The sequence below is a fragment of the Canis lupus genome, chromosome 23, assembly GCF_048164855.1.
Source record: "Canis lupus baileyi chromosome 23, mCanLup2.hap1, whole genome shotgun sequence".
NCBI classification, from domain to species: Eukaryota; Metazoa; Chordata; class Mammalia; order Carnivora; family Canidae; genus Canis; species Canis lupus.
In genome coordinates, this window is record NC_132860.1 from 24,597,455 (window position 1) to 24,617,874 (window position 20,420).

The window sequence follows — 20,420 nt, forward strand, 5'->3', positions numbered from 1 at the left end:
TCTTATGCAAGAGTTGAAAGAGACAAGCTGCTAAGAAGCATAGGTAGGTTAACGAAATAGGACAGTTATGAATAGTAATAGATGCTAAGGATCTATGGAGTAGAGTATGATTTACATACAACAAAGGAAATGCCTTTTACCAATTTAGCATAGAATTTCATTTTTAAAAATCATCTTCAGAGTGACTGCTCACGGGCATGAGATTTCTTTTTATGGTAATAAAAATTTTTTAAAAGTAAACCATGATGATGCTTGTACAACTTGGTGAATTTACTACAAATTATTGAATTGTACATTTTAAATGGGTGAATTTTATGATATGTGAATTATGTCTCAAAACTGTTTTTACAAAACACACTTCAATAAAAGGGCACAAGGACAAAAAAAAATACATCAGCCTATAAAGCACTTTGCTACAATAAGTAATTGCGTAATGGAACAGACAGACAAAGACTGTATAAGGCAAAAGAAGTCCTCTGGGAACCAGCATACCCCTGGAGGCACAGTGAGTGAAACCACCACCAGGAACGGGTCTCTCAGCTCTGTGCCTGTCTCCATTCAGGCTGGACTAAGTCTCCTCATAAGCTCAGTCCTCTCCTGGAATCTAAAGTCTCCTCAGCCTTCTGAGTAGCCTGAGAGTGACAAGCAGAACTGCTGTACAAACTCTGTAAGTAAAACTTTTATTCAGTGAAAAGGCTTGACTCTAGGTGAGCTGAACTTTCTTATTCACAGGAAGACTTTCCTCACAATGTGCAGAATTAGGATAGATACCACGGGATGGTGGGCTGAGGTGGGAGGCAGAATTTGTAGAATTATTTGTTCTCAGGAAACCTGCAGAAAAGGGCATGTTATTCTGCCCAGTGTGGGTTGGATAGCTTATGGTTTGTTAAGAAAATGACTCAGGCTGCTATGTAACTTATAATAGTGGCTTGGTGCTTAAGAAAACCAAAGAGGTTAACAGGAGCCAAAGATCTCATTTCTAATCCCAATTATTCTTACTAAAAATTTAAAAAATACAAATTTTGAACACCTACTGCATGCCAGGAACTGTATTAGGTGCAGAATATAATCTACCTTATAGATAAGGAAACTGGATCAAAGAAAGTTTATACTACTTATACATGAAACCATAGTTTTGGGGATTATGAATGTGGGAATTTTTTTTAAGTTGGGTTTAAAATCTGACATTCACTAGCTGTGTGTGATTCTCAATATGTTTCATAATCTCTCTGACACTCAGTTTATCAGAAAAAGGGAATCAAAATGAATTTAATAATACTTTCCAAATGATGTTGTAGTGAGAATTTTTTTAAGATTTTATTTATTTACTCATGAGAGACACACAGAGAGAGAGGCAGAGACACAAGCAGAGGGAGAAGCAGACTCCTCGCAGGGAGGCCCATGTGGGACTCGATCCCAGGGCTCCAGGATCATACCTTGGGCCAAGGGCAGGCACTCAACCGCTGAGCTACCCAGACGTCCCCGTGTGAGAATTAAAAGAATGTTTCTCAAATCTTAGCTCTGTAATGTTCACAGAACAAATTCCAATAATTGGTAGCTGTTATTATGACTAATATTTTTTGATTATTATTGCTGTAAAAAGTCTCAAAACTGGTTAGTGGTTGAACAAGGATCTGAACCCAGATCAGTCAGACATTACAGTGATGCCATTAGCAATGGTTTGGACAATATTGATAATGGTGTATAATCTGTTCAGCAGTAAAAGACATAGCCATGAACTATAGCTCATAACAGTGCAACGAAACAAGAGCATTGTTGTGATCTGAGAGGACAGGAAAATTAATTAGGAGACTATACCTTATATCTCACAAGAGAGAAGAAAGGTTGTACACAGATTGGAAAGGATGGATTAAACAGATTCCAGGGTGATGGTAGCACAAAGAGTAGTTTGGGGAATTTTAGTACCTCTCCCTGATAAATCCATTAGCCTTTCTTTATTCTTTGATATGAGTGGGTATTTTTGTTTTCAATTAAGAGAAAGACAATAAAGTACAACTTCAAACACCCACTCTGAATCACATTGCTATTCCTCAAATAGAAACCTCCTGATTTTCCAGTTTTTGACACTTTAGAAGTAAATTAAAAAAATATTTTATGAACATTTGCATGTAGTAGATGAGAGAGAAGAAGAGTGTATGTGTGTGCATGAAGGCAGTAACTGTGTTAGATGATTTGTTAGTTCGATGTAATTTACTGGAAAATGAGGCATAGGAGAGAGAGCCAGGTTTGGAATGGGAGAAGGAATGAGTTCTGTCTGGCTCATATTGAGGCTGAGCTGTCTGATGGATTATGGGTGGGAGTATCCCTCAGGGGTAGATAAAGTAGTTTATTCACCTTTTGTTCACTGGCACTAAGCAGAGAACTTTGTCCTGTTCTCCAAAGTGCTGCCTATTAGCTTTCCAAATTGTCTATTTGATCACCTCACTCTAGTTCCAGGATTCATTACTGCCTTCAAGTTTCATGCCAGACATTTTGCCATGGCTTCAAAGATCCTGTTAACTTAAAAAATATAGAACCAAGGAGAATCTATAATTAGATTTCAGATTTGCTGTCATCTGAATATAAGTGCTATTTAAAGCCATGGGAAAAACTAAGATATCCCAAGGAGAGTATATCAGAGAGCAAAAACAACAAAACAAAACATCAAAAACAAAAACCAGGGGCTTCTTGAAAGAAAAAGACTCTTAAAGAATACCACAACTGAAAGACAGAAAAATAAATTTAAAAAAAAACATAAAATAACCATCATTGAAATTAATGAAGGAGAAAGTTTCAAAGAAACGGTGCCTAAAAACTGCAAAAATTTGAAATGAAGGAGAGGAAAACAAATCTAAAGATAAACTTTAAGGCTTGGTATTTAGAAAGTCATTGGTGACCTAAGTTGGAGAATTTCCTGAGAGTCATTAGAGCAAGAACCCAGATTATTACCGAAGGTGAAGGAATAATAAACACAGGCAGACTGTCCTTCAAAGAATATTTGTTGTTGTTGTTACAAAAGAGAAGGCAGGAAATTGAGGGAGAAAAAATGGTTCGTCTCTTATTTTCCTTACTAGCAAAGCCCAGGGACCAATTAAGAAAGATGGTCAATATATCTTGGTTGAATTGAATGTGTTGAAAACATCTGTATAAATTTGTGGGAAGTTTTCATTAATGGTTTGGGGCAAAACCTGAGAATTGAAGCTGCAGAAAGGGAGCCACTGGTACTATCTAAGATACTAAAGAAGGAAAGGAATTTTGTTAGAGTTAAGGGAAAAGAAATGAAGAATGATTTGTTTACTTATTCATAAAATATTTTTGAAATGCCTAGCTCTTGATGCTCTGCAGCTAAAATTGAAGTTCCTTCTCCTTTCCATTGAATGCAAGATGTTCATGTCCTGGCTCTGCTGATTTCTCTAGATCATCTCCCATGTCACCCAGCATCATATTTAAGGCTCCAGTATTTAAATTTTATTGTAGCTAACAAACCATGTTATTACTTCATTTGGTTTCTGCTCACTTTTTTATTTATGTCAAGAACATCCTTTTTCTGCTTTTCATCCTTATAAACTTATATCCACCCATCAAAACATTACACAGTTCTAATTCATTTATTCAAGTAAGAGTTCTTGGAACTAATTCCTCTTGACACACAGGCACATTCATGTATACACATACTCAGAATCTGTCATTCCACACTATTCTGTCTTTTTAACTTAGAAAAACTTTATCTGATGTACTTTTATAGCTAGTGGTATTTCTTTATCTTTGATTCCTCTTATATGCAGTGCCTAGCATGTAGTAGGTGTTCCAAACTGGTAACTTTTCGTTTTCATAGGAATCACTGGGCTCTTATTAGAGATAAAGTTTTCAGTCTTAAAAAGATGAAGTGTTGACAACACTTTGGTTTCTCAAGCACCAAACCACTGTTATTTTATTTGCTTCATATCCTTAGTGCTGACACAATACCCAATCAGCTCCCAGTTTGATGATGAAATGAACTAAGTGTTGATGATGGATGATCAAGAGCTTAGATAGAGTTACTAGCTATGGAAAAGGAATAAGGAATATTCTACATCTGCACCCAGCATGGATGAGGAGAGGGTACAGGAAGACTCAGTTGTACAGCAATGGAAAGGAGGGAATTTGAGGGAATTCTCTTCTGCCAGACTCAGATCAGTTCAGCCTACAATTGTTTTTCTTCTGATCTCTCTCAACAAGAAAGGGAAGGGAAAAAACTGACAAGAATGAAAATGTGTAATGAATAAATTTCTTAAAATAATAAGGGAGCCATGAAGAAGTCAGGATGAAAGAGAAATTGTTCTGATAGCAACTTAAAAAAATATTTCTTTATAAAATTTCCTAGCACTCAATAACAAAAGTTACAACTCAATCAGTGCATGTCATAGTGATAAGCATTGTGAAAGTCTTCACGATAGCCAGACTTAAGTGACACATATGGAGGCACTCTGTACCCCTAATAACCCTTTTTGTCATTCACCACTGTATACTAGATGTTAAAGTTATTTATAAATAACTATTTATAATTCTTTCTCCCTCACTTGATTTTAAACTAAGAAGGGTTTTGTTGGCATATGCCTTAGCTTCTAACACAACACTATGCCCAAAGTAGGTGCTCAGTTAAAGTTTCTGAGCGTATAAGGCAAGAACAAAGGAAGGGATATATATTACAGGTTCATTCTGGCTCAATACTTTCACTATACCATTCTAGAAGCCTTGGAATAATTTATTTCTATTTACACAAAACATAGCAATCTTTCAAGTACTAGTTTCTCTAAAAAGATACCTCAACCCTTTTAACACACAATTGAACTGTTCCCTTTTTCATAAATACTCTAGCTGCCATGGAATCCAGGAAGTTGTTAACTTCAAAAGCTGAGACCCAGGTTCTGGAAATTAACAGTAAATAAACAGATCAAAGACAAGGGGGACACTTGATGGGATGAGCACTTGGTGTTATTCTATATGTTGGCAAATTGAACACCAATAAAAAATAAATTTATAAAAAAATAAAAATAAAAATAAAAAAACTTATAGAGGGGGATCCCTGGGTGGCTCAGTGGTTTAGTGCCTGCCTTCAGCCCAGGATGTGATCCTGGAGACCTGGGATCGAGTCCCACGTCGAGCTCCCTGCATGGAGCCTGCTTCTTTCACTGCCTGTGTCTCTGCCTCTCTCTCACTCTCTCTGAATGAATAAATAAATAAATCTTTAAAATAAATAAATAAATAAAATCTTTTAAAAAAAGACTTGTGGAGAGATGAATCCATTCATTTGAGAGGTGAATCCATTTTTAAGTATTATAAGTACTATTAATTTAATAAGTAGAGTTTTAATTTGCACTTCTGATCAATATGTATTTTTAAAACTAAATATAGTTACTAAAAATATTTTTCAGAAATCAATATATTTATGAAAAGGGCTAACAGAACTTGTTAAACATCAGATTTGTTAAACTTATCAACTCTCAAACTTTCATAATTAACTGAAATGCATGCCATTTGAGCAAGTCTGTATCGAATTCATTTCAGCATAATGTCAGTTGTATTCATGACAATCAATAGTCACTAGAAACAGTGACCACAAGAAAATATTCCCCTTTTTTTTAAGACTTATTTATTTTAAGGAGAGCGAGAGCCAGCACACACAAAGAGAGGGAGAAGCAGTCTCCTCACTGAGCAGGGAGCCCAAGGTGGGGCTTAACCCACTGTGCCACCCAGGTGCCCCAAAATGTGCCCTTTCTTAATGGTTCCTTTCTGTCAACTCTTACTCCCATTAGGAGGTTTGATTAAACATTTCTGATAGTAATTTAATTGGTTCCCTGAGGACATTCTCAAGACTCTAAACTATAGAGTCTAAAGTTATGGTTTACTTATTGGGTCAATTCATGTAACTTTGAACATCTTTTCCCTCTAATTTTTCATTGATTTCAATTTAAAATTTCCCAATTTTTTAAACTAAGATTTCTTTAGTGAATCCTTGAGGCACTTTATCTGGGTGAATTTGAGTGGTCTGGAAAATACTTAGGTTCTCCTGAGGAATAGTTACTTTGCTGACTGAACCTCTCCAGTCACAGCCCCAATGTCTGTTTTTCCAAGACTCCCTCTTCCAACTCATACATACCCATCTGAATAGTCTGTAATTCTGTACTCAATAAAAAACAAAGTGTGATGTTCCCAGAAAAGGTATCTTTCTCTCCAAGGCAAAATAGTAAAATTCTATTAAATATCTCCTGAGAAGTATGTCTTCACAACACAGAGAACAACTATTCTTTAGGCAGATGAAGAGCGAACTCTAACTGAATATGGCAGTATGCTATATCATATGGCAGGCAGAGGCCTCTATCCCTGAGGCAATAGGTCTGTGTTCTAACTCCACCTCCTAAATGAGACACTAGATGCTACATTGCAGGTGTCACTTTCAAGGTTAGATACCTTACACATCTGCACATGACTGTACTGGTGCCTAGGCCATCTATTAGCATTTCATATGTGTTACATTGTATTATAAGTATCCCTTTCTCAATATTTTCTGGCTTCCCAACTTGTTTGTAAGCTTCTCTGCTTTCTATACTTGAGGCTGATGTAATATTGCTGTTCCACAGTCCCAGTTTATTTTTCTCTGATGCCAACCATACGGAAAAAAATAACCTACTACCTCCTTATCACAATTTGAAAATCCGGAAAGGATGAAATATAATTGTCCAATCTCAGGTAAAGTGTTTTCACTTTGTCCAGTCATCTCTGGCTAGAGAAGTGGAAGGAAAGGTCACATAGTATAAACATAACTACCAGCAAGGGGTCACAGAAAAAAAAAAAATGATGGGCTGGGGCACATATAAGAAGGAATGGTTGGAACGCCTGGGTGGCTTAGCGGTTAAGCGCCTGCCTTCAGCCTAGGGCGTGATCCTGGAGTCCTGGGATCGAGTCCCACATCAGGCTCCCTGCATGGAGCCTGCTTCTCTCTCTGCCCCTCTCTCTCTCTCTCTCTCCCTCTCTCTGTGTCTCTCATGAATAAACAAATAAATAAAATCTTAAAAAAAAAAGAAGGAATGGTACCTACTACGGCAGTTGAAAACTTACAATTCCTTTATCAATTTAAATGAGCAATTCATTTTTACATAGCATATAAATATTTATCTTTGGTCAGTTTTTAGTTGAATAAAATTATTCATAATTGGATTAATACAAAAAATATAGTTTTGTTGTTGTTCCAGAGTTTCATCTTGGAACTCTATATTTTTAATCCAGCATGCCAAACTTCCAGAATACCACATCTACTTCCATCATTTTCCTGCTAACTGGTGTTCCCGGGCTGGAAGCCTTCCACACCTGGATCTCCATTCCCTTCTGCTTTCTCTACATAACCGCCCTCTCAGGAAACAGCCTGATCCTCTTTGCCATTGTCACTCAGCCCAGCCTCCACGAACCCATGTATTATTTCCTTTCCATGCTGTCTACCACTGACCTCGGCCTATCCATATCCACCCTGGTCACCATGTTGGGTATATTCTGGTTCAATGCCAGGGAGATCAGCTTTAATGCTTGCTTGTCACAGATGTTCTTTATTAAACTCTTCACTGTCATGGAATCCTCGGTGCTGTTGGCCATGGCCTTTGATCGTTTTGTGGCCATCTCTAATCCACTCAGGTATGCCACCATTTTAACCGATTCCAGAATAGCTCAAATTGGAGTGACAATTGTCATCAGGGGAACACTAATGCTGACACCAATGGTAGCACTTCTTAAAAGACTGTCCTTCTGCCGCAGCCACGTGCTCCACCACTCCTACTGCTTCCACCCTGATGTGATGAAGCTCTCGTGCACAGACACCAGGATCAACAATGCAGTTGGGCTGACAGCCATGATCTCTACTGTTGGTGTGGACTCAATCCTCATCCTCCTTTCTTACATTTTGATTATTAAGACTGTCCTCAGCATTGCATCCCCAGAAGAGAGGAAGAAAGCCTTCAGCACATGTATCTCCCATATTGGGGCTGTTGCTATTTTCTATTTTCCATTGATCAGTCTGTCCTTTGTTCACAGATTTGGAAAACGAGCTCCAGCCTATGTTCATACAATGATTGCTAACACTTACCTCTTGATCCCTCCTGTAATGAACCCCATCATCTACAGCGTGAAGACAAAACAGATACGCAGAGCTGTGATAAAAATTCTCTATTCCAAAGACATGTAGAATCAGAGAATTCTAGAGATGGCCTACGTTATCAATTTAAAAATAAAACTGGTGACATAAAACAAAAATTTTAAATTAAAGCTGGCATATATTTAGAACATCAGTTAGCTTGACATTTTACAGATGAGATAGAGACATAAGAATAGAATAGAATTTGGGGAATATTAAAAAAGAGTGAAAGGGAATAAAGGGAAAAGGAGAGAAAATGAGTGAAAATATCAGTGAGGATGACAAAACATGAGAGACACCTAACTGGGAAACAAACAAGGGGTAGTGGAAAGGGAGGTGGGCGGGGGGTTGGGGTGACTGGGTGACAGGCACTGAGGGGGGCACTTGGTGGGATGTTGGCAAATTGAACTCCAATAAAAAATTAATTAAAAAAAGAAGGGATGAATAGAAGAGATGAAGACATAAGAATAGAAGGATGAATAGTATAAAGCCCCAAATCTAGCATTTATCTCACTCATCACTGTTTATTCTAAACTGTTATTTATCCTGCCAACAAACTGTATCTCCTGACTTTGTCCACTTTAGATCAGTTAGAATGACACATTATGAGAAAGCCACTCCTTTAGTTAGTGCAGTTAGTATTTTTCTAGCTGCAATAATTATTTTTTCTAGCATGTATTACTTCCTTTGACTAGCCATGGTTCTTAGTGTTTTTTACATGTATTAACATATCTAAAACAACATTGTAAGGTAGCTTCTTCTTTGATAAATGAGAAAATTGAGGACAAAAATGTTAAGTTACTTGCTTAAATAGCTCATAAACAACAGAGCCGTATTTCACATGCACGCAAACTGACTCCAGGGTCCCCCAACACTCTTAACTTTAGCTATATTGCTATCTATAATATAAACTATGTATAATTATACATGAATATAATTTGTATATATACATATATATGGGTCATGTAATTTGTACTAGGGAATATAAAGAAGCAAAACAAATAAATAAACAAAAAAAACCCACAACTCTATCCTCTAGAAATTTTTGACCAAATTATGGAGAAAAAGCCCAAAACAGAATTTTCAGACCTGAAAATACAAGTGTATTTCTACCTGATGTTCTCTCCCAACTAAACATATTCTAGAATTTCTCTCTGCCTTCCATGAACTTTCTGTCCTAGCAGAAACTAAAAAATGATTGAGAATTGCAAATGAATTTCACCTCATGTCATTTACTTGCAAATATTTAATCTGTGGCATATGCTTCAGATAATGGCTTAATCCAGCAAGTAAATTATTTTTTTCCCACCTGGGTATGTCCATTAACTCTCAAATATTTAAAGTACGTATTTCAATGACATACTGATATCATTCAGTAAAGATGGGCCCTATAGGTGGTATCAGATCCAGCAAGGAAGGAGTAGTAGTCAGTCATATCTACAGGAAGTTTATTAAGTGACAATAGTACTAACTATTTAGTAACCAGGATGACATCAAAATTCTCAGTTTGCTTGACAATAACATTTTCGTCTCAATACAATAGTTGGTCTTCATTTCCCTGATCTTTGTATGTTGGAATGTTCCACAATTTTGTTCTCAGACCTGTTTTTTCTTCATTATATTCTCATTTTTCATTATCTCATCTAGCATCATAGATTTAAATCTCATCTACGTGCTGGTAAATCCCAAACTAATATTCATAGTCCAGATTAATATATTATGTATCAGTAATCCTACTCGAATGTTTAATAGTCATCTCAGACTCATCATATCCAAAAACATATCCCAGGGATCCCTGGGTAGCGCAGTGGTTTGGCGCCTGCCTTTGGCCCAGGGCGCGATCCTGGAGACCTGGGATCGAATCCCACGTTGGGCTCCCAGTGCATGGAGCCTGCTTCTCCCTCTGCCTATGTCTCTGCCTCTCTCTCTCTCTGTGACTATCATAAATAAATAAATAAATAAATACATACATACATACATACATACATACATATCCCAATATTCATATCAACCATGTCTTCCCTAACTCTGAAACTCTATTTTTCATGTTGCTGAGATAGAACTTTTGGAGTCATTACACACCTGTCTGTCTCTCCCACTCCACATTCAACCTATCAGCAAATCCTGATGACTCTTTCTTTCAGATATTCCAGATATTGATACCTAGAATTTAACTTTCTATCACCTCTGCTGCTACCACCATGTGTCAAGCCATCATCATCTTGAATATGAAATCTAATAGTCTCCTGGCAGATTTCCTTCATCTACTTTTGCTTTACTTTCCCCATGGCAGTTAGAATGATTATTTTAATACATAAAACAGATCATGCCACGTCATTTGTTCAACATGTTCCAGTGTCTCTGTCTTGCCCAAGGAAAATTCACAGTCATTATAATATCTCACAATGATCTACATGATTTAACTCCCCTCTATCATCCCAACTTCATCTCCTACTTCTGTCCTCTTTATTCATTCTACTATACCTGCACCAGCCTCCAAATATTTACTTAAACTCACTAAACCATGCTTCATCATCAAACCTCACACTTTCTGTCCGCCTTACTTTGATGTTCTTCCCCCAGACACCCTCGTGACTTACTCCTTCACCTTATGCAGGTCTCTGCCTAAGTGTTACCTTATTTCAGGGCCCTTGACTTAAAAATAACAACACCTCTCCTTCAATTTCTGTCTGCATTCACTGTCTTCCTTACCTGTCTCATTTTTAATATTTGGCACTCCCTTTTCCCATCAAAATATTACATACCCATTATTTCTTCCCTAGTTTCCCCATTACCAGATAAGTTCTTTGGGAATAATTTTGTTTCATTCATACTGTCTTCCAGACCCCAAACTGGGGTCTGCCACATAATAAAATAATAACAACCCTGAATGAGCTGGCTCTCTGTACCTCTCAAGCCTCATTGCTTGCCCTCTGTTCAGTTCTCCAGACACAACTAACCACTTGCATTTCTTAGCTGTGATTGCTCTGGATCACCTCCCTCTTCAGCACGCTCACTATCTCCCTTCTCCTGACTCAGAATAGAAATGACTTTCTCTCAGAAACATCTCCTGGCTTCTCACTCCTTTCCAAGTGCTTCTGCAGTACCTAGTGCTTTTTTCTCAGGACATCCCATTTCAGATTCTCCTGTAACTGTTTCCTCACCATAGACTCTTATTCCCAGGATCAGGGAATGTCTATGACTCATTCATTCACTGTTGGAAAGAAGTGAAAAGTTAAGATGCTGTAGATTTACAGTCTAAATATTTGTTTATTTGTGGGAGAGAAGGATAAACATAGAGAAAAATGTTGGGGAACAGAGTCCTAAAAATCAGAATAAGAAGGAACTTTAGACTAAAGAACCAGACAGCCAAGATGTTCATACTACTTCTACAGATGTTTCTCTCCTACCTCACCACCCCCTACACACATCCTAACCTATGGGTGGCCCCACTATCCTGAAAATATGCAAGCTTTCCTCATGAGGGAGTGGGTATTTTGGACAATTTTGGAATGGGTGGTTTGCAGGATGGACGTCACCTCTCACCAAGGTGGACAAGCTTGCAATGCCTTGGAGACTTTCCTGAAAGCCAGAGCAGTAGTAGAAACATGGCTGCTCTTATAGCTACCTGAATGCAGACTCTAAGTAAATCCTTAACTGTCCTGTATAAAGTCCCATAAAGCCCTATATGATCCAATTCCCTATTATGTATCTGATTCTCTCTATATATTACTCATCCCTTTGTTCTCTCTACTCAGGCACACTGGCCTCCTTGTTATTCTAAACATCCAGATACATCCCTTCTCAGAAGATTTGTAGTTTCTGTTCTTCTTTCCTTGAATTGTCTTCCTCAGTGATCACATGGATATATTTGTTACTCCCTGTAGGGCTCTCAAATGTCTCCATTATGTGAGGCATTCCCTGGCAAGTTCATTTATTTTTTTTTTTTTTAATTATTTTTTTTTTATTGGTGTTCAATTTACTAACATACAGAATAACACCCAGTGCCCGTCACCCATTCACTCCCACCCCCCGCCCTCCTCCCCTTCTACCACCCCTAGTTCGTTTCCCAGAGTTAGCAGTCTTTACGTTCTGTCTCCCTTTCTGATATTTCCCACACATTTCTTCTCCCTTCCCTTATTTTCCCTTTCACTATTATTTATATTCCCCAAATGAATGAGAACATATAATGTTTGTCCTTCTCCGACTGACTTACTTCACTCAGCATAATACCCTCCAGTTCCATCCACGTTAAAGCAAATGGTGGGTATTTGTCATTTCTAATAGCTGAGTAATATTCCATTGTATACATAAACCACATCTTCTTTATCCATTCATCTTTCGTTGGACACCGAGGCTCCTTCCACAGTTTGGCTATAGTGGCCATTGCTGCTAGAAATTGAGGAAGACACAAAGAGATGGAAAAATATTCCATGCTCATGGATTGGCAGAATTAATATTGTGAAAATGTCAATGTTACCCAGGGCAATATACACGTTTAATGCAATCCCTATCAAAATACCATGGACTTTCTTCAGAGAGTTAGAACAAATTATTTTAAGATTTGTGTGGAATCAGAAAAGACCCCGAATAGCCAGGGGAATTTTAAAAAAGAAAACCATATCTGGGGGCATCACAATGCCAGATTTCAGGTTGTACTACAAAGCTGTGGTCATCAAGACAGTGTGGTACTGGCACAAAAACAGACACATAGATCAGTGGAACAGAATAGAGAATCCAGAAGTGGACCCTGAACTTTATGGGCAACTAATATTCGATAAAGGAGGAAAGACTATCCATTGGAAGAAAGACAGTCTCTTCAATAAATGGTGCTGGGAAAATTGGACATCCACATGCAGAAGAATGAAACTAGACCACTCTCTTTCACCATACACAAAGATAAACCTGGCAAGTTCATTTAAAATTTCAACCACCCACCCCAGGATTTAGTTGTTCTCTTCTTACCTCTATTTTTCTCCTTAGGTAGTCATAAGGAGAAACTATTGTTTCTCATGTTAATCATGGACTGTGTGTTCCTCTCACCAGGATGTATAATCTATGAGGGTGAGCTTTTAAAAAAATTGCATATTTTATTACACTGTAGGTCCCTAATAATATTTGTTAAATGTTAATAAATATAGAATCAGAATACCTAGTTCTCCAACCAATATTATCACTAATAACTCTGTAACTGAGGCAAAGAGCCTTCATGTTATCCATTCCTTATCTGTAACACAGGTTACAGAGAGTGGCTTTCCTACCTCAAAGTCTATTTCATCAATGGAAAGTAAAGCCAAGAATGAGAAACTGAAGAAGTGCCTGCCCTTTTTCTGAGTTCTGGGAATTACTGGTTTTGTGTACCTATCTTGTTTTTTTCTTAAGATTTTATTTATTCATAGACACACACAGAGAGAGAGAGAGAGAGAGAGAGAGAGAGGAGGGCAGAGACACAGGCAGAGGGAGAAGCGGGCTCTATGCAGGGAGCCCGACGTGGGACTCGATCCTGGGTCTCCAGGATCACGCCGGACTACAGATGGCACTAAACCGCTGTGCCACTGGGGCTGCCCACCTATCTTGATTTTTAAAAAGGATGTGAACTTCTAGAGCTCAAGGACATAACTATACTTCCATGATGTCTGTCATGCAAAGTGGCTAATGATGAAAAGCTCTAATCACTGTTGCTACCTGGGGAGTTTGAGTTATATTTAAGAGTGGGGATAGATCATCATAATCACCCCTCTACAACACATATACCAGACAGAAATAGTGAGAAGCCTGTAGGAGTGACACACAAGTGAACATAGAGATGCTGTTCCTTGCCTGCCAAGCCCCAGGGGCCTCAGTCCATAGCTTGTTTCCAGGGGCCTCCTAGGCAGTGTTATAAATAGGCCTGTGCTTGAAAGGATAAGCCAGCTCCAGCTGCTCTCTCTCAGTAGGACTGCATGGTTTGCAAGTGAGTACAACTTCACCTAGGGTTGGGAAAGGCAAATCCCTGCCATCGTAAGAGACCTTGAGGACCCCACAACTGTCTCATGGTAGGAGGGAGAAGCCCCCTTGTGTCCCACACACATCTTCATGGGCTGAGAAGAAATGTCCCAGAGTACTAGTGGACAGTCCAGAAAGGCAAGTTAGAATGAATGCAATAGCCACATTTAGACCCAAAGAGAAGCTGAAATTTGGTCTGGCCAAGAGTTACTTTAGGTAGAAGGCTGGACAACATGGGATAGAGAGTTGAGTTCTTCTGGGATAGGTGACTGGGGAGACAAGATAATGGCCCAAAATCTTAGACTGCTACCAGCAAAGCAGAAAAAGGTGCTTTGCAGAAAGAGAAGTGGGGAAAGAGTCCAACTCTGTGGCCAAAAGAGACTCTTATATCTGTGGGTACTCATACAATATAATGGGTGAGAGGCTTTGGGAAAGGGGGAATACATTACTGTGCTCTCCCTGTAACACCCCTCCCCACGTCTTTTCCTTCATTCCGGGCCCCATTTCTCTTGGACACAGAGATCCAGTGAGCTGGCCTCCCTCCGGGGAAGTTTCCTTAGCATTACTCATACCTTTCATCCTGACTTGCTTAGATTTCTGACTCTCCTCAAGCTACCTATGATAGATACATAGATGGTTGGATGGATGCAAGACATAAGTTATTTTTATCTCACTGAAGGATGCAATTATCTGCCTATGAAAAGGGTTTTTCATTCTCTGATGGCAACTTGGGGGGAAATTTGTGATATCATATTTGTCAAGGAGAGTAGCTATTTTCTTTGCATAAGATCTGAGGATAGGGAGAAGAGCAAAGAGTGGTCAAAGGTGTGAATTTTGTTACCTTTGAATCTTAGATTTATTCTTCCTTGCTTATCCATGATGGGGATAGTCCAAGTCAAATCTCTTAGTTCCCATTTTATCACACTATATTTTAAGACTGCTGGTCTCCAACCCCTCCCCCCTCTAAAGTCAAATGAAAGAGCATCTTCTAGTTGCAGTAAGGACCCAGATTAGTAGTAAAGAAGAATCCTGGGGAGTTGAACAGGTTTACCGTACCACCAGTAATGAAGACACATGCAGATTTATTTCCAAGATTCAGAGGTCCTTCTTATTAAAGCCAAGCCTTTGGCTCTTTAGAGACAATTAGCTCTAGAGACCAGAGCGCTTAAGGAGCCTAGCAGGGAAAGTGTTTGATGAAGTCAAAGCCTAAGTGTTTGGGTGGGAGGATGGGAGCAGAGTAATGCTGGGCTTCCAAAAACAAAAAGCTTTCCCTAACATGAATGGCTTGTTGCCAGAGAATCCAGAAAAGAGAAAGCCCTGGGAGTATCAGGACTCGACCCAAGTTCTCTTTGGGGTAAGGAGTGTGGGCTTGGAGGCAGATTTCAAGTGTGGAGAAACATCAGGAGCAGAGAGAAGAGCCTTCACAAGGGACCATACAATGCAAGTAGGATCTGCTGGAGGCCACACACCCTGCCAGCACCTTCATCTCTGGATAAGTCACTGGAGAGATCTACTCTCTTTCCTCAGAGGACCCCAAAAGAGTTTCTTTTTTTCACTTAATAGATTGACTTGTCGCTTTTTTTATTAGTTTTTTTTCCTCTTTTAAAAATTGTTGTTTTGTGTTTCTTTCTCCCCTTGCTAGGCCTGGAGACCTAGAATCCTGAAAATCTGAAGGAAACAAAACAAAACAAAACTCCCTAGCCCCACTGGCTCAGTATACCCATTTTCCCTTTCTCTAATTCCTACTCATGTTTGAAGACTGAACAAAAAATCATTTCTGTCAAGAAGATTCCTCTGATCATGCCTCTCCCTGTCCCATGCATTAAATGCACTCCTTAAGCTAACACTTATCCCAAAACTCAAAGAATTTGGTTATTTGTCTATCTTCCACCACAGGTAGGGCATCTGAAGGGCAAAAGATGTGTCTTTTATCTCTGTATCATAGATCATATAAGTAAATACTTATAAAATGGCAGCCAATGACTTGGCCTTGTCCACATCCACCATGCCCAAGATCCTCGCCCTAACAAATAGCCTTGTACATAGATCATATAAGTAAATGCTTATAAAATGAATTAATAATTGGAGGAAAGAAAGGAAACATACCTGGAAAGGGTTTTCAATAGGGTATCTCTTAATACCTATCTGAGAAAAGCACCACCCAATATCCAGGTAATGAAGGTGCAGGCCAGGCGGAGTCTGAAGGAATTTGGAAAGGATACATTTTTCGGATAAGCACTATTCTCCCCAGGTTCCCTTTTAAAAATGTAAATGGCAAGGGGTACCTGGGTGGCTCAGTTGGTTGCGTATGCAACTCTTGGTTTTGGCACAGGTCATGATCTTGGGATCCTAAGATTGAGCCCCGAGTTAGGTTCTATGCTCAGGGCAGAGTCTGCTTCTCCCTCTCCTCTGGTCCTCCCCCCATATAAGCTCTCTCTCTCTCTCTCTCAAACAAATATAAAAAAATTTTTAAATGAGATAGATCTTGAGAGTAGCAATTGATAAATGAATTTGAGCTATCATTTTCCCTTTGGAAGAGGGCTTCAGAGTTTATGAAAGAGCTTAAATGGCTTACAAGAGTGGAAAGAGAGAGTAGGAGGGGGAGATCTAAGGTTCATCCAGTTCCTAGGTTTCCAGGGCTGGCCTCTCTGATTGTGCTCCATGTCCTAGCAGGCTAGCAGGCTGCCAGGGTGACCTCACCCTCACCAGCACCCCCTTCTCGATGCCAGCTATGAGTTCCTGCAACTTCACACATACCACCTTTGTACTTATTGGTATCCCAGGATTAGAAGAAGCCCATTTCTGGATCGGCTTCCCCCTGCTTTCAATGTATGCCGTGGCACTCTTTGGAAACTGCATCGTTGTCTTCATCGTAAGGACAGAGCGCAGCCTACACGCTCCCATGTACCTCTTTCTCTGCATGTTGGCAGCCATTGACTTGGCCTTGTCCACATCCACCATGCCCAAGATCCTCGCCCTCTTCTGGTTTGATTCCCGGGAGATTACTTTTGATGCCTGCATTGCCCAGATGTTTTTTATTCATGCTCTTTCAGCTATTGAGTCCACTATCCTGCTGGCCATGGCCTTTGACCGTTATATAGCCATCTGTCACCCACTGCGCCATGCAGCAGTGCTCAACAATACAGTAACAGCCCAGATTGGCATGGTGGCCGTGGCCCGTGGATCACTCTTCTTTATCCCACTGCCTCTGCTCATCAAGCGGCTGGCCTTCTGCCATTCCAATGTGCTGTCACACTCCTATTGTGTGCACCAGGATATGATGAAGTTGGCCTATGCAGATACATTGCCCAATGTGATCTATGGTCTTACAGCCATTCTGTTGGTTATGGGTGTGGATGTCCTCTTCATCTCCTTGTCCTATTTTCTGATTATACGAACAGTTCTACAACTGCCTTCCAAGTCAGAGCGGGCCAAGGCTTTTGGAACCTGTGTGTCACACATCGGTGTGGTATTAGCCTTCTATGTTCCTCTCATTGGCCTCTCAGTGGTACACCGTTTTGGAAACAGCCTTGATCCCATTGTGCATGTTCTCATGGGTGATGTCTATCTACTTCTGCCTCCTGTGATCAATCCCATCATCTACGGTGCCAAGACCAAACAGATCAGAACTCGGGTGCTAGCTATGTTCAAGATCAGCTGTGACAAGGACCCTCAGGCTGTGGGGAGCAGATGATCCTTACCATTCTACTTTACCTTATCTTTAATGCCTTCACATAATGGTTTCCTAATGCTAGCTTAATTCTAGTTGCCTATCATATCAATGATTTTCTCTGCTGTGGCCTCCAAAGTCTACCTCTGCTTGGGGTGAAAGTTTGGAAGCGATCATGATTTCCATAGGTCAAAATGTTATTGATATTATTATTGTACAAAAAGGTTAAATTAGAAAATCCATCAATGCCCCGATATGTAGTAAAAAGAACATAAAGAAGAGTGACAAAAATACAACTGACTTTTTAACAAGGGAAAAGTTATTCTACCTGACTAGTAATCTGAGAAACCATTTATTAAAATAATAATTAGGCAGCATTTTTGTCTATTAGCAGTTTTTATTAATGAAAATTCATAACGTTGAAATATAAATTCTTGACCACCACAGCTAATGGTGTAATTGGCAATGTGTAGCAAGAACTTTTTGAAAGTTACATGCTTTAATGCTATATTCTCACTTTTGGAAATTTATCCTAACAAAATATCCCTAAGTGCCGAAAGCAGGTTTTTCATAAAATATGTTGTTACATAATCATTTAGAGAAATCATATATTAAAAATCCTAAGATATAATATACAAAAGTAAGGAATAGTAAACTCAAGTATGGTTCACTTATGTAATGGAATGTTATGTGGAATAATCTATATAAAAGGAATATTATGTGACCTTTAAAGAATCTGCTATAAAATGAAACATGCATATAATGTTAAAAATAAAACAATAAGGACACATGATTGGAACTAACTTGAAAAGCACCTATGCCTTGAGGGAAATGTGCTCAAGTTAGTAGTGACTCATTTTTGTTTTTACTTTCTAAATTTATTTATTATGATCTTGTTTAGCTGATGTGTGACCTTCAAAATGAAGAAATGAAATAGATAATTTACATAAAATGAAGCTTGTCACAGACCTCACTGTTGGTTTATTATTCATTATCTGGGAATTTATCTACGTCCTTGCACATAATGCCATGGAACATGTGTTGAGTGCTTACCATGTTCTAGGCACTATGTTATGTGCTTTAGAGGTTTTATCTGATCTTCACAACAATTTTTTGGAGTAGGTACCACTTTTGTCCTCCATTACAAGTGAGAGAAATGAAGCTTTCATTAACAAGGTAACTAATCCATACAATTTGTGGGTGCGGTGCCAAGATTTGAAATTGAACTTGATAATCAAATACAGTTACTGAATTTCCACGTTATATTGCTTCCTGTTTAACATCTGCCATTTATTTCCTCAGCCTGTGCAAATTCTCTGTTTTCTCTCTAAAGTGTGCCTTGAAAGATGAATGACTATATTTGTGTTGAGAGATAACCCTGCCCTCATGGGCAACAAACCCTGATTACTCTTTATGTTTTATAGTCACCTTTCATGTTCTACAGCCTGCTTCTTTCCAGATTAAGAAAGAATATTTTTGCCTATTTATCTCTTACATCTTCTCAATCATATCTTCTTTTTTTAAGTATATTCTGTACCTGTCAAACATTTTGAATGTCTGGGTTTTAACTTAGGTATAAGATATAATAAATTTTTATTTTAAATTTTGCTAAGTGTTATGCCTACTGCTTTTATATTTATAAAATCCTATAAACTCAGATTTTAAAATACAGAAGGTCCTGTAGCTACTTTTCCACCCCAGCTATTGTTTATAGCTTTGCAAAGACGCTTAATATGTCAAGGTGAGCTATCTCCATTGTACAGTTGAAATCAGATCTCATGAGAAGCTAAAGTCATTGTGTTCCTTTAGTAGTTTCACTGAACAAATATTGGTGGAGGACTTGAGTAGATAAACCATGGGGAAGACTCTCCAACCTGTGGGCTCTTCTTAGGAAAGTAAACCTCAGACACTTAACCTTTCCCCTGGAGAAGTGTCCTCCTAGGATATGTATCTGTGAACATTCAATTGTGATTCCCTGCTCAGAGGTAGTAAAGTGGCTTCCAAAGTTGGAGCAAATCAACACACATAAACTAAGGCTGAGAGAAAGAGACAGAATGTAGGAAATAGGTGATTTCCTTAAAGAAACAAAGAGATGCCTATATTCTGCAAAAATAGAGATCCGGGTATTAGGACTACCCAAATAATGAGGTCTAGAGTCTCATTTTATGAAACTGAACCTCAATATATCTCTTCCCACAACCTCCATCTTCTTCTATCTTCTGTGCATTACTTAACCTTAAATCACATGCTCCTGCCTACCTCCATGTCTAAAAGCATAGCCAGATCAACAATTTAACAAAGCATGTATCTTTTCCTTTCAAATCTTACAGTATCCCACTGTAGCCCAACTTGTTCATATTCTATTGCCATTTCCCCCACCTTTCCCTGTGCCCTAAGATTTTCATTTTTTTCTTTTAAACCTCATTTTTAAGTTATTTATTTACTGATTTATTTATTTAATAAATTTATTTTTTTATTGGTGTTCAATTTGCCAACATATAGAATAACACCCAGTGCTCATCCCATCAAGTGCCCCCCTCAGTGCCCATCACCCAGTCACCCCCACCCCCTGCCCAACTCCCCTTCCACCACCCCTAGTTTGTT

General features: G+C 38.8%; 2 protein-coding genes across 4 annotated transcripts; both read left to right on the forward strand.

Annotated features, from left to right (window-relative positions):
• Positions 1-430: 430 nt before the first annotated feature.
• Positions 431-8,280, forward strand: LOC140614919 (olfactory receptor OR51C1). Of its 2 annotated transcripts, none has more exons than XM_072794351.1 (2): positions 431-667; positions 7,267-8,280. In XM_072794351.1, the coding sequence occupies exon 2, from the start codon at positions 7,268-7,270 to the stop codon at positions 8,210-8,212; it is 945 nt and encodes a 314-aa protein (XP_072650452.1). In that variant the 5' UTR covers positions 431-667; position 7,267; the 3' UTR covers positions 8,213-8,280. The 2 variants fall into 2 exon arrangements, with proteins under 2 accessions (XP_072650452.1, XP_072650453.1); XM_072794352.1 differs by having other exon boundaries at positions 486-667; positions 7,233-8,280.
• Positions 431-19,423, forward strand: LOC140614918 (olfactory receptor 51E2). Of its 2 annotated transcripts, none has more exons than XM_072794350.1 (2): positions 431-667; positions 15,789-19,423. In XM_072794350.1, the coding sequence occupies exon 2, from the start codon at positions 16,869-16,871 to the stop codon at positions 17,838-17,840; it is 972 nt and encodes a 323-aa protein (XP_072650451.1). In that variant the 5' UTR covers positions 431-667; positions 15,789-16,868; the 3' UTR covers positions 17,841-19,423. The 2 variants fall into 2 exon arrangements, with proteins under 2 accessions (XP_072650451.1, XP_072650450.1); XM_072794349.1 differs by having other exon boundaries at positions 486-667; positions 16,820-19,423.
• The last annotated feature ends 997 nt before the right edge of the window (positions 19,424-20,420 follow it).